Source organism: Cornus florida, unplaced genomic scaffold, assembly GCF_030987335.1.
Source record: "Cornus florida cultivar Cherokee Brave unplaced genomic scaffold, ASM3098733v1 CherokeeBrave_3.0.0_Hap2_Chr01, whole genome shotgun sequence".
Taxonomy (NCBI): Eukaryota; Viridiplantae; Streptophyta; class Magnoliopsida; order Cornales; family Cornaceae; genus Cornus; species Cornus florida.
In genome coordinates, this window is record NW_026775571.1 from 113,765,646 (window position 1) to 113,778,786 (window position 13,141).

General features: G+C 32.3%; 2 protein-coding genes across 3 annotated transcripts; one reads left to right on the forward strand and one right to left on the reverse strand.

Moving 5' to 3' along the window:
- Positions 1-523: 523 nt before the first annotated feature.
- On the reverse strand, positions 524-1,195 carry LOC132315365 (signaling peptide TAXIMIN 1-like). Its single transcript, XM_059813891.1, has 2 exons — positions 932-1,195; positions 524-781 (listed from the first exon to the last, which is right to left on the reverse strand). The coding sequence occupies exons 1-2, from the start codon at positions 1,048-1,050 to the stop codon at positions 658-660; spliced, it is 243 nt and encodes an 80-aa protein (XP_059669874.1). The 5' UTR covers positions 1,051-1,195; the 3' UTR covers positions 524-657.
- A 5,904-nt stretch (positions 1,196-7,099) lies between these two features.
- On the forward strand, positions 7,100-11,530 carry LOC132315381 (GDSL esterase/lipase At5g45920). Of its 2 annotated transcripts, XM_059813892.1 has the most exons (6): positions 7,100-7,253; positions 7,414-7,652; positions 7,786-8,028; positions 9,910-9,977; positions 10,171-10,335; positions 11,220-11,530. In XM_059813892.1, the coding sequence occupies exons 2-6, from the start codon at positions 7,554-7,556 to the stop codon at positions 11,377-11,379; spliced, it is 735 nt and encodes a 244-aa protein (XP_059669875.1). In that variant the 5' UTR covers positions 7,100-7,253; positions 7,414-7,553; the 3' UTR covers positions 11,380-11,530. The 2 variants fall into 2 exon arrangements, with proteins under 2 accessions (XP_059669875.1, XP_059669876.1); XM_059813893.1 differs by lacking the exon at positions 7,100-7,253 and having other exon boundaries at positions 7,260-7,652.
- The last annotated feature ends 1,611 nt before the right edge of the window (positions 11,531-13,141 follow it).

Consider the following 13,141-nt stretch of genomic DNA (forward strand, 5'->3'; position numbering starts at 1 on the left):
TTTCAATGGTCCCAGATTCGTATGGGCCGGCCCAGTTTTAAGAGTGGCACACTAGTCAATAATTGTTTGTAGATCTGAGCTCAAGTTGTAACCCTCGGCCCACTCCTAAAATAGGAAGGAACATTCTTCTGTTTCTATTTTTTGTTTTTACTTATTTATTTCATTATTGTCACTATTTTGTTATTTCAACATATTTTATTTTTATTTCCGAAAATATATATATAGAGTAGATATTTTGACAACAAAATTTAGGGCCTATTAATTGAGAGAGAGAGAGAGAGAGAGTGAAAAAAAACTGAACATTTGACAATTTGAATGTGTATTTACATCTCATAATTGTTAAGTAATTGCTCTCAAAACGTTTCTCTACACAATCCAACCAAAGTTTTTATCGACTAAAAAAAAAAAAACTTGGATATAATTTATTTTAAACCATTACGATCAGGCTAAAGAAATAAGCATAAAAATAAGGAAAAAAAAAATTGAATAATTCATGTGAAAAAATCCTTTTCAAGGATGAACATATAAAAAGATCAATTATGATTAGTTAAAGAAATAGACATACGAATAACAAAAATAATTGAATAATTCATGTGAGCTCTCTCAGAAGTTTAAGTAAATCCAAAAGTACAAAGTAGGAAAAAAGAAGGATGAAATTTAACAAGGTATCTGATCAGTGAACCACTTGATGACATGAATAGGAGCCTTGATCATACACAGTGCCATCTCTACTATCACCGTCACGCACAAGCAGCACGGGCATATGCAAGTCAACGCCAACCTGCACATCACAATTCCCAAAATCAATCCCACTTAATTTCTTCACTATTCACATATACAAATTAACCTTCCTCCATATTAATCATAACCTATAAATAAATATGTATATATATATAGAGAGAGAGAGAGAGAGAGAGAAAGGAGGACGAACCCGACGATCCAGATGATGATTCCGATGACGGAGAGGATGAGGGAAAGGAAGGCGAAGGGAAGGCCCAAAAGAAAGCCCAAAGGGTGACACTCGCACTCCTCACCACAACAATTGCACATGGCTGCTGCTGCTGCTACTACTCTCCTCTCTCTTTTTTCTTTTTTGGGTAATTTTTATTCTCTCTCTTTCTCGCTCTTTCTTTTCTTTGATTGTTTAGGATTAGAGTAATAGAGGACATGACGTGTGAGGGAAAAAGAATACCCAATAAATAAGAAATATGGTTGTTGGGTACGTTTATACAAAGCCCAATCCACAACCACAATAATAGAATCCGTTGACCCACCACCCCACCAACATCCCACGTCATATTCCCCCACTTCCACCCTCACTAACTATAATTTCCCAAACCCCTCTCACTAGTAATTAGGGTCAAGTTGGTATTGACGTGTCGGGTCAGACTATGAATATTTTATTTTATGTGTTGCCACAAATACGACATTATAATAATTTATGTTAAGAAATTTTAATACGAACAAAATACGATTGTTACATGGATAATATGATATAATACGTCTAATTAATTTACTAAATAAATCAAGACTTAACACAACACGACAAAACACGTTTAAGTCATTTTTGACCCCACATGCACATAAATTCGTCTCTGATTCTGATAGATACAAACACGATTAAATTAAACCCAAATTCACTCATTTTGTGTTGTGTTTGAGTAGTGTTAATAATTTCATTAATTTTAATTTATTTTTCCTTTTTTTGGAAAAATTAATTTTGTGTTTCTTAGTTTGTGATTTATTTTTTTTTAAAATTTTATCATGCCATATGTTAACAAATACGGGGACATTAACATGTGATTGGTACTAATTTATTACTCCTACTAGATACCAGAATTTCAATTTAAAATTTGAAGACGCACTAACTATTTGGAAAAAATTGATGACAGACAAACAGTTGTTCCTATTTTGTTTTCTTTCTCTTATTTATTGATTTATTTTCGTTTACCACACTGTCGCAATGCGATGTTTAAATAACTAGTAAATAAATAAAATGATCGCGTGAATCATGATTAATAATCAATAATGTAATACTCCATTGACCAAAAGGCAAATATTGATCGAAAGTGATTTTGATTTTTAGCCCCCATATAAGCCCATACGGGAAGTGATTAATCCAGATCTTTCCAAATACTTCACACAATGGAAGTTCCAATATAAGCCCATACTCAACACAGTTCCTTATTATGGATCAATCTACTGAATGGAATAAGATATTATGACCATCCTAGGCTTTATCACTCTAACAACAAAAAAAAAATTAGAAATATCTGACAGAGGGTGTCATTGTTCTTCAAAAATAGATTTACTTTCATATATGTTTGGGGATGTCATTGTTCTTCAAAAATAGATTTACTTTCATATATGTGTGGATAAGACAAATCTCAAGGAATGTGAATGTAATTAATTCTAAATTCTAATTACCATGATTCATGAATCAATTTTTATCTACACGAGCTAAAATTTTGAATTAAGCTGATGTGGCTACGACGAATGTTTGTGTAATATATATTCAATATATGCAATATAAAGCCACCAATCATGATTCGCTATATTTCTGATACATGACGTATCGGTCGGTTCATAATTTTTTTTCAAAGGTCTAAAATACCGTTACACATCCGGCCGATTCAACTGATTTATATTAATATTCGTCTGAATCCGTTACACTACAATCCTAAGTAATATTACAACAGACATCGTGACCGCGAATCATGCACCCACCAACCACTTATATGAAAAACCTATGTTATTTTATTATTGATCAATATGGTCTAAGAATTATGGTGGATAGAAGGGACAGTGGACAGAAGCATGCGACCAAGTGCTTTTCTACACTATCTTATGCAGTATTCCCTACTTCAATTTGTTATGTGTACTAAAAATAATAATTTTTATTTTTTTAGTTAAAAACTAAAAATAATAAATTAATAAGAAGAAAATGACAAAAATCACAACCTTAAAATGGATTGAAAGTTTGAAGTCAGATAATATTGTACATCTTATCACGTCTTCACTGTGCAGTCCTACTTTTTATAGGAGAATAATGAGGGACTCTGAAAAATTATTTTGAATCTGTAATTTTATTTTAGTCTTTATTATAGTGAAATCCAACGTGACTCAAGTTCGTAAATGTATGTATATTAATAACCTTTTTGTTTTCTTTTTCCGTTAATTTTTGCAATAAATATTATTTTAAAAAATTAAAAAATTTGCTTAATTTGTCACTCAAAAAATAGTTCTAAAACTGAAAAAATAAGCAATTGCTTTTAAAAAATTATAAAAGACACTTCTTTAAAAACATATCATTTTTTAACTGAATTTTCAAAAAATAATTATCAAAAACTGACAAGCAAGTAAATTTTTATACAAACTTTTAGTTTTTATTTAAAAAAAAAAACCTCATAAAACTAAACCAAACATCCCTAATTAGGGAAAGATGTGCATTTATATATCTATCACTTTAGTATTATTGGTTGAACTTGGTCATTACATTGAAATGGATTCTATCAACGGATCAGTAGTTTAGCGATTCCAAACTCATACTTCTCAAAAAAGTGTTAGGATTCAAACCTTAACGAAGACCTAAGTGTATAATGAGTACCAATTAAAAAGCAAATAAATAAATATATATATATTGGTTTAGCACAATGTGTCCACACTGGGCATTTAGAAATTTGTTCTTTGTTGGGATTGGAAAACAACTTCCAATTTCCTTTGTACAACATTATTTAATTATTCATAAAGTGGACACAACGTCTAATGATGGTCACACGTACCTATAATGTGTCGAAACGTAACCTGCATATTAGTAGAAGAATTAGCTTTATAAATTGGAAACTTTAGGTCTTGCATCAATCCAGATCAAGATTATAATAAATTTTATTTTAGCCCCAAGACCTAAGTGGAGCCAATGGTTTATGCTTTCATGAACCCTGATAAATTGTCGTCTAATGTGATAACGAAATACGCACAAAACCCCAATAGATTAAATATTAGAATCACAATGCTCATCATTACAAAACTAACCATCAAAATACAATGAAAACTAATGTGACATCCCTACTTATTTCTATTTCGTTCCACTTGTGAACTTTATTTTTTATTTTTAATTAAAGCTAAAGCAACACACAAACATTTACCTACACAAAGAGTATAAGTCTTGAACAGTTTACATCTTATCGTAAAAAAGGAAAGAGTTCATATCACCATCCAATGATCATTTACACCTTTTAAGCCGTCAATTAGCAGAACCTATTTCTTTTTTTCTCTTTCCCTAAAGTAATATAAGAAATTAGGTTTTTAACAAAAATAGTTAGTTGATGCATTTGTTTGGGAATTTGACTTGAGAACATGACAAACTCAAAAATCCAATATTCATCATTATTTTCAATAGTGGTGACTAGTTTAATAAAAAAGCAATCGTTTTGACCTTCCAACCATAAATTTGACTGCATAATTTTTTTTCTCTAAAGTATAAATTGAAACTACTTGTGCTTTAGTAGCAATCTAAAGATGAAAACATAGTGCCAAATTAATCATGTTGTGGTTGGTTAACTTGAGTTCCACATATTTGTGGTTTTAGATTTATTTTGAATGAAAAAAAATTATCATCAAGTCCTACTTTTTTCATTGAAGACAAATTAATCTTAATAAAAAAATTTAGGATCAGTAAGTCCTACTTATGAAATTTTTTTCTATTCAAGTTCTATGTAACTAAATATTTCATTTATACACTTACTAAATTATATATACTCTTGTTACATTAGATATAAAATTTTGACTCAAACTTTCATATATACACTTACATAATTAATTAGACATTAAATTTGAATAAAAAGAAAAATAAAATCATTTTATTACTTTGTAATAGATAATTATTTTTTAAACTCATAATATAATATTATGAACTTAAAAATGAATTAAAAAAAATTATATATCAATTATTAAATAAACTTACAATTACAAAATTTTGCTTCTATTTAATAAAGATACAAATGAAACATATAATGATTTGCTCAAAGTAAAAATTATTATTCCTGAACAAATTTTATGCAGAAGTATTATATTGCTCTTCTGCATAAAATCTTTTTCAGCATGGAGAGGATTTCTCATTGAATAGGGTTTCAAGACCCGGTAACAGAATAGCTCATAAAATATGTAGATAGATTTTTTTTTTTTTTTTTTTTTTGAGCCTGTTGGATCCTCGGTTGCTGCTTCTGTTGGAGGAGCTTTGTTTGGGGATTTGTGTTGAAAAAAAAAAAAATATATATATATATATATATATAATATTTTATTGCAGATCTGTATCTAAAGTTTATATTTAATGATCCTCACAGAGGAGCCCGAAATCCCAGGAATCTTAATTATCATTGTGAATTGTTTATCCCAGTCAAATCAGAATTTTGAGGTTGGGCTGGTTGGATTTTGTAAAGTTGATTATTTCCCAAAGGTTCTTCGTAAAAGATTTTTTTAGTTAAAGCAAGAAAATCTTTGAATAGTAGTTATAATTATATGTTACAAGATGGACCACGGCATTCGTAGGAACTTTTTAATATTGGTATGCTTAGCACACCTTATAACCACTCTTAATGATTTGGCGTGGAACGCATGCACCAATAATTATTATTTTCTTTGGCCTCTTTCTAACAATAATGATGATATATGAAATATCTATAGTTAAAATTCATGTCAAACTTTTTGTGATTTAGTGATTTTTTTTATATTTTTTAAAGTGGATAGTGAGAATTTGGAAGAAAAAAAAAGTGTCAAGAACGTTATAATATCTCATCTACCTTTTAGAAAAAGATGAGAGTTTAAATTCTCATATAGATAAATAAGTATCTGCGTTTCTTGTCAATATTAAAAAAAAAAAAAAAAAAAAAAAAGAAAGTGTTTTTCTTAAGAGTAATGATAGGAACCAAAAAGAAATTCTCGAATTAATATCGAATTTGACGTGATTAATTATTTATATCACTGTTAAATAATTATTTTTTGAAAACTGTTTAAGTATATGAGGTAGATAAAAATCTTTTCTTAATCCAAACTAATTTAAGTTATATGTCAGATGCTTCAATAACTCAGTTGGTAGTGAGAATTTGGGAAAAAAGATGTCAAGAACGTTATGTTATATCATCTACCTTTTAGAGAAAGATGAGAGTTTAAGTTCTCGTATAGATAAGTAGGTGTCTGCGTTTCTTGTCAATTAAACAAAAAAAAAAAATTCTTAATCCATACCTAATTTAAGTTATATGTCAGATGCTTCTTCGATAGCTTCCGGTAAAGTTTAAAGTGTCAGGTTTCGACTCTCTATAAATTTATATGTAAATATTAAATTTTGTTTTGGATATTCATGTTAGCATTCAAAAATTTTAATGTCCAAAATCTAAATACATCGTTAATGAATATATTTTAGACAATTGTAAGGATTAGATTGGGAGCCCAATATAGTTTATGAGTGTAATTTGGAAGGATAGATGGGTGAATCCAAACTGAGATTATTGGGTTAGAGGAAAAAATCTTCAATTTGAATTAATGTGAGATTATGTGATCTTAACAATATTAAATGGAGAATGTAATATTGATACAAGATTATATATATTCTCCAAATAAATTAATAAACATATTATTATATTTCAACAAAACGTATTATACCAGTGATATATTTTGTAAAATAAATATATTTTATTGAGTGTTTATATTTCATAAATTTTGTATCCCATCTTGTTTAACTTTTTTTTTTTTGGTTTGACGAAAATACCCCTTGGAGCATTAATGCAGTGGCGTATGATAGGCCACAATCATGATGGCTACACCTCTCCCCGTGGGTTATTAAGACCCCACGAAACGAGAACCAAAGGGCGGCGAATTCATTCATTTTGATTCGTACCACTCTGCTTCCCCTCTCTGTTTCGGATAGCGATATAGGAAGTAGATGGAAGAATTGATTCTACAGACAATTTAATGTAAAAGTCAATTAACACGACAGTGGACCCCAGTGTCAAAAGTGGTAGTTTCGTAATTACAGTAGAGTGCAAAGGCTATTCACGTCCTTGAACAATGTATTTTCCTTTGGGAATGCAATTGCTGGGTCACTCTGGGAAACAAACACGTAAATGTCTTAGCACCAGCCTGCCTTGCTTAGTGTGTTGGAGTGCCAAATTAAGCCGTAGAAGAAACAAAATAATTTTCTCTCTCTCCCACTCTTTCTCTCTCTAGAAAATCAGCTTTTCTTGGGATGCATTAAATGGGTATATATATATATATATAATATCTATATATGTATATAATGGTGCAGCTTTTGTGAAAAAAATTAACTACTTGGATGTGTCATTTGTAATAGCGAAAGGGGCAATACATAAAGTTTCAGATTTCAGAATCAGAAGCTGAGAGTTTCAGTCTTTTTTGCAGGTTTAATTTTACATAGCCTGCCATGTGAAGCTTGTCCACTCCAAGTTGAATTATACTGTAAAAGAAATTAAGATCATCATCGATCATCAAGTTAGAACCCACTACAGATTTCTCAAAAACGAAAAAAAAAAAAAAAAAAAATGAGACGAAAGATTTATCTGTTTGGAGATTCCATCACTGAAGAGTCCTTTGGTGATGGTGGCTGGGGTGCTTCTCTCGCCCATCACTTCTCTCGCATGGTATTAACCTAACTTCCTCTCTCTCTATATATATACGTGTGTGTGTATGAAATGTGGGTTACATGTTTGTGATTGTTCTGATATTGGGTGGTGGTTGATGATATTGTTGAAATTATGGATTTGTTGTGATCAGGTTGATGTAGTTCTTAGAGGGTATAGTGGGTACAATACGAGGTGGGCCCTACGGGTGGTGGAGAGGGTGTTTCCGGCAGAGGCCGAGGAGGAGGCTGGGAGTGGTGGTGGTGCCGTGCCTCTGGCGGTGACGGTGTTCTTCGGCGCAAATGACGCTTGCCTTCCCGATAGATGCTCTGCTTTCCAACACGTGCCCGTTGACGAGTATAAGCTCAATCTCAAAGCCATTGTCTCCTTTCTCAAGGTAACCCACACGTGTGTATAGTCCTCTCTCACACGGACACAAATGAAAAAGTTTGGAAAATCATTCTATACCAGTAGTTACATGGGCTGATAAACACGGATCATTTATTAGGATTGTTTGGATTTTATAATTTCTTTTTCCCTTTAATAATCTTTATCTTGAGGTTGTGTTTGAACTCGTGTTTATAAACATATTCACGAGGCTAACAAGTCCAATCACGTATTGTTGTAGTGAACCAAACTTTAATCGAGCCAACATAATTATTCATTAACAGATCAGTTCATATCTAATCCTGTTTAATTCAATGGTATAACCTCTCTTTCCTAGGAAGGAAGTGAGGAGATCAAACTGTAGACAAATTGTATAATGCCTGTACAGGGCTCCATAATTTATTTTGTGTGGTGTCACTATTTATGTATTTTCTCTCTTTTTATGTCTGATCAATAAAAATTAGACAGAAACTAAAAGATAAAATTAAGGATAATAATTCATATTCTTTTATATTAATAACAAAAAAACAACACATTTTGCCTTGGCCTTCAATTTGTATTGAGCTAACGGTTGTCAAAAATATTCGAGGGAAAGAATTTAGTGAAGTTGGGTGTGGATTGTGGATGCCCTTTTAATTGTATTGGGCAAATGGTCCCAATAGAACACCTTTAAGGAAGAGTTAGTACCATTCAAAGTGCGCGTGAGGCCCAGTTGTCACTGTTATTGTTTTCCCAATTTTATTTATTTATTTATTTTTAACAGCACGACGTTATTTTTTCCCACTTGGGCGGGCACCTTTTTCTTATTTTTATTTTTTAATATATTGTGTAAGTACTCACACACACACACCTTACATATACCATTCGCCCTTTGATTTTGTGGCTCTTAGACTGCTTTATGCGCTGTGTCATTTTCTGTTTGAACACCATTATGGGTTCCAACTGGTAACGTTACATCAACATTTTAAATGCCCATATTAAACATTCATATTCTTATCAATCATATATAGATTTCTTCTACAAAACAAGACAACTTTGGACCCACAAGTTGGTATGTAATTATGGCCCCTGACCATGGTTTTTTTAAGTTCGAAAGTACGACATTACTCATAACTTGGTTGGCTTTGTATAGATTACTGAATTTCTTTTTGAGTAGTTAGAAATTAGAATAAAGTAAGGGAGCATAATATGACAGATAAATGTGCAGAATAATTCCTGAATATGCAGGAATTGCTTTGTTGCTTGCATGTCATTTAGTGGCAGATAAAGTAAGCTTTGAGGGGTGAATCGAATGTTTTTTTTTCTATTTTATGTTTCACGTCATAATTTGACATTGCACAATATAAAATAGGTTTACTCATTCCATGAATTTTATTGTAATTTTATTACAACAGTTAATCATGTACAACTCTCATCATTTGCAGTTCTTTCGCATATTATAAATGCACAAGTCCTTATATCAGTTGTTAAGTACAATTAAAATTTTATTCTGGGAGGCGTTGTGTTTAACAATTGAGGATAGTACTCTTGATGCATGAGGACCTTAAGAAGTTTTTACTTGGACGGACGCAATGTTCGGTGGCATGGAATTGATGCCTTGGAATTGGAATTGAACAAATTCCAATTCCAAAGCACCAGTTCCATGCAACCCAACATGTATTTAAACTATTTTGTTCATACTTCAACGTTTAAATCATTTTTCCTTTACAAATACAAAGCCTATTAATCTGTTTTCTTTAAACTTTTGTTAGTATATATGTATGTGAAAAAAGTACTTGTAAACTGCAGTCATCTCACTTAAAAGAACTTCCTTTGTTCTTTAACAAATTCAATTCCACGTGTGCTAATTTTCTTTGCTGATGTTATGTGTTAATTTTGGTTTGGGTTGCAGAAGCGATGGCCAACAACTGAGCTTCTCCTCATAACTCCTCCACCCATCGACGAAGCTGGACGGCTTTTGTAAAGTTCTATATACACACCTTTATATTCAAATTAATTTATTATTTTACATATACATATATTTCTTTGATTTAAGGCTTTCATGGCCTGTAACCCTTTTTTTAACAATGCATGATGATTGACCTTTTAAGATCATGTGCAATTATCAGATAAGAGAGAAATATGATTGATTTTGTGAACTAAAACAATGCAGATACCCTTTCATTGAAAATCAATTGGGTTTGCCAGAGAGGACAAATGAGGCTGCTGGTGCTTATGCCAAGGCATGTGTATCCGTCGCTGGAGAATGTGGGCTCCCAGTGCTGGATCTTTGGAACAAAATGCAACAGAATCCTGACTGGCGAAAGATTTATCTAAGGTACTTATCAAATTTTGGCAAAAGATTTATCTAAGGTACTTATTAAGCGGAATATTTAGCTAGGGGCATATCCCCTGAACAGAAACTACTATAGCTCAAATTCCAGAGAGGGGTCCTAACCCGAAGGTCAAGACAGCAATATGCATTCCAGAACAAAATAAATGAATTTCCAGAACCTAACCAGAGCAAACATTAGTGAAAAGGAAGGAATTAGCCCTCAAAAGGCTAGCCACTCAAATGTTTGAGTCGACTGGAGCTCACTTCAAAGATTGGCATTCTTTATTTCTATTCAACAACGTATGAATAGTTCCTTGACTCCCCTGACTTGTATGCCCCTTTAAGCTGGGTACCTTCTCTCCATTTCCCCATTCAGGCTGCGTGTTCCTCCTTTTAGTAGAAAGCCAAATGTTTGCACTGATAGGACTGTAATCTGATCCATCTTTCCTGTCCTTGAGGAACCGGTTAAAGAGCTTTGGCAAGACCGGCTTCAACTGCAGATTCGCTAGTCAATTTTAGTTGCATTGATTATCTAGTCATGTAGATTTCTTTTAATTATTGAAGATTGCAATATAAATGGAAGATATTTGAAGATTTTATAGAATATCTGGATGCTAGATGGCTTATCCTGAAGGTTTATTTATTTTTTCTTTCTGCTTTGGTCTAATATTTGATTACATTTAGTGGTTCATTTAACCATATGAAATTGAAAAATATTCTTCTAGGTTTAATTTTTTATTCAAAATATTTATGATGACCTTTTTTTATTTCCGAACTTGGCATGTGGTATAACTAGCTAAGTTGGTTGGGTGAACTTGTTGCCTGTACAAGTAAAAAGTCAAGTGTATGATAGTGATTTATGATATACCCTTATTGTATGAATGCAGAGATGGTTTGCACCTGACTGAACTTGGCAACAGGGTTGTGTTTGAGGAAGTGATTTGCAAGCTGAGAGAGACAGGATTGAGTCTTGAAACTTTACCCGTTGATCTCCCGCTCATAGCAGAGATTGACCCTACTGATCCCCTCAGGTCTTTTCAGCAGTGAAACAATGCATATCCCTAGTAGGATCTTTTTTTCATTGTAAGTTATCTTGCCTATTTTGGTTACAAAATGATGTTATGAACAGCCAACTTGAATACGAAATCATGTTAACTTATTACTCAGATGTTCTAATGCAGTTAGTATTTTTTTGGTACTTTTTTTTTTTTAATGGATATAATTTTCTTATTAAATCCCTCTTTCCTTGTATGGTTCCCTTTTTTCTAGACAATGCGTTGCTCTGATGATAAAAAATAAGTAAATAAATAAAAGAAAAGAACAATAGTTATACAAAACAGAATTAAGTTATGTTTGATATGCTATTGTTCTTTTGATACAGGATTTAGCCCCATACTGATTAGTGAAAAATAAATAATGAAACAACATATCAAAATGAGTAGTCAGTTTCTTTTTATATGGGCTGCTAGTGAAACTGCAAATTTGGTTTGCAGTACAAAGAAGGCAGTTGAAATCTGAACAGTTCTCTATGTTTGATGCTCATAAAATCGAATCAGTATTGATTAATATTGAAACTCCTCAACCAAGTGCACTGGCCTTGTGGTATCTCTCTCCTTTGCCATATGTCGATGCAAAGACTAATTAAGGTCACTTCCATCAGTATTCCTCTTATGTGAATGCATTTGTAGCCCAGCAGTTGGGTTGCTCTCCATGGTACTTGGAAGCCTGGCTTCGAGCCTTCCCAGCTCTAACTTCTAATTTAACATTCTTGCCTAGAATTTTTTTTTTTTTAGTATTCCTCCTACTATCAAACTTCTGTTCTAGTTCTCTTGTTTGTTTACATGAAAGGATTGCTTAACTAATACAATATCACTTTCTTCTCAAAATTCTTGGATGTATTAGACTGGCTGATACCTCTGACTGATTGAGTTCTGATTAGAAGAAAATAATTAAATTAATGATTGATGGATGCATTATTGCTAAATATCTGTTCGTTTGTTAGGAAAAGTGACAAACAACTCCTTGAGGACTATGTGATATGTAGATACCAGAAGGGTTTTTCACGAGAAATTATTACATGGTCCTGATCTATTTGACACTTGGTGAACTAATTTAATAAAAACCCTCCGACCATGAAACTTTTTAATTTATTAATACACTCTTGTGGGGCCATTTTCTTAATCCAAGAGTCTGTATTTAACTGGTCCACCAAGTGTTAATGGTCCAGGACTATCTAATAATTTTTTGTGTGTCACTTGCGTGTTCTCTTCATGATGGACAAATAATTACTAAAATAAACTTCTTTGAAAAACCACGAAAAGGAAAATTAATTCCCCTTTAAATTATGAATGTTCCTTTGACATTTGCGGAGCTTAAAGAAAATTCTTCCTTTTAAGTAGGGATTGGCCAAGCAAGCTTAGTGATTTGTGCAAGATTAAACTTGTTTTTAGTCTAGAGTTGTGAAGGGTATGCACTTTTAAATTCTAATTTCTGGGGAACAAAGATAAGATCCTTTGTAATGCTGGAAGAGTCTGCTTGTCAGGTTTGTAATGGCAAGAATGTCAAAAGTTTAGTAAGCTACAGGAGATGTATCCTTGAAGCCAATCGTTCAAAAGGCTAGAAGAGATGATATGTCAGTGGCTAATAAGAAGCAACAACTTTGATGCAAATATGTGTTGAACTCCCTAACTTGTTTGTCAAAATATTGATGCTGAAGCTGCTAATAAGAAGCAGCTCCACTGTCATGGCTGCTTCCTCATTGTAGAACTTCCTATGGCATTCCAAGCTCCCTTACGTCCCTTACTTTTTT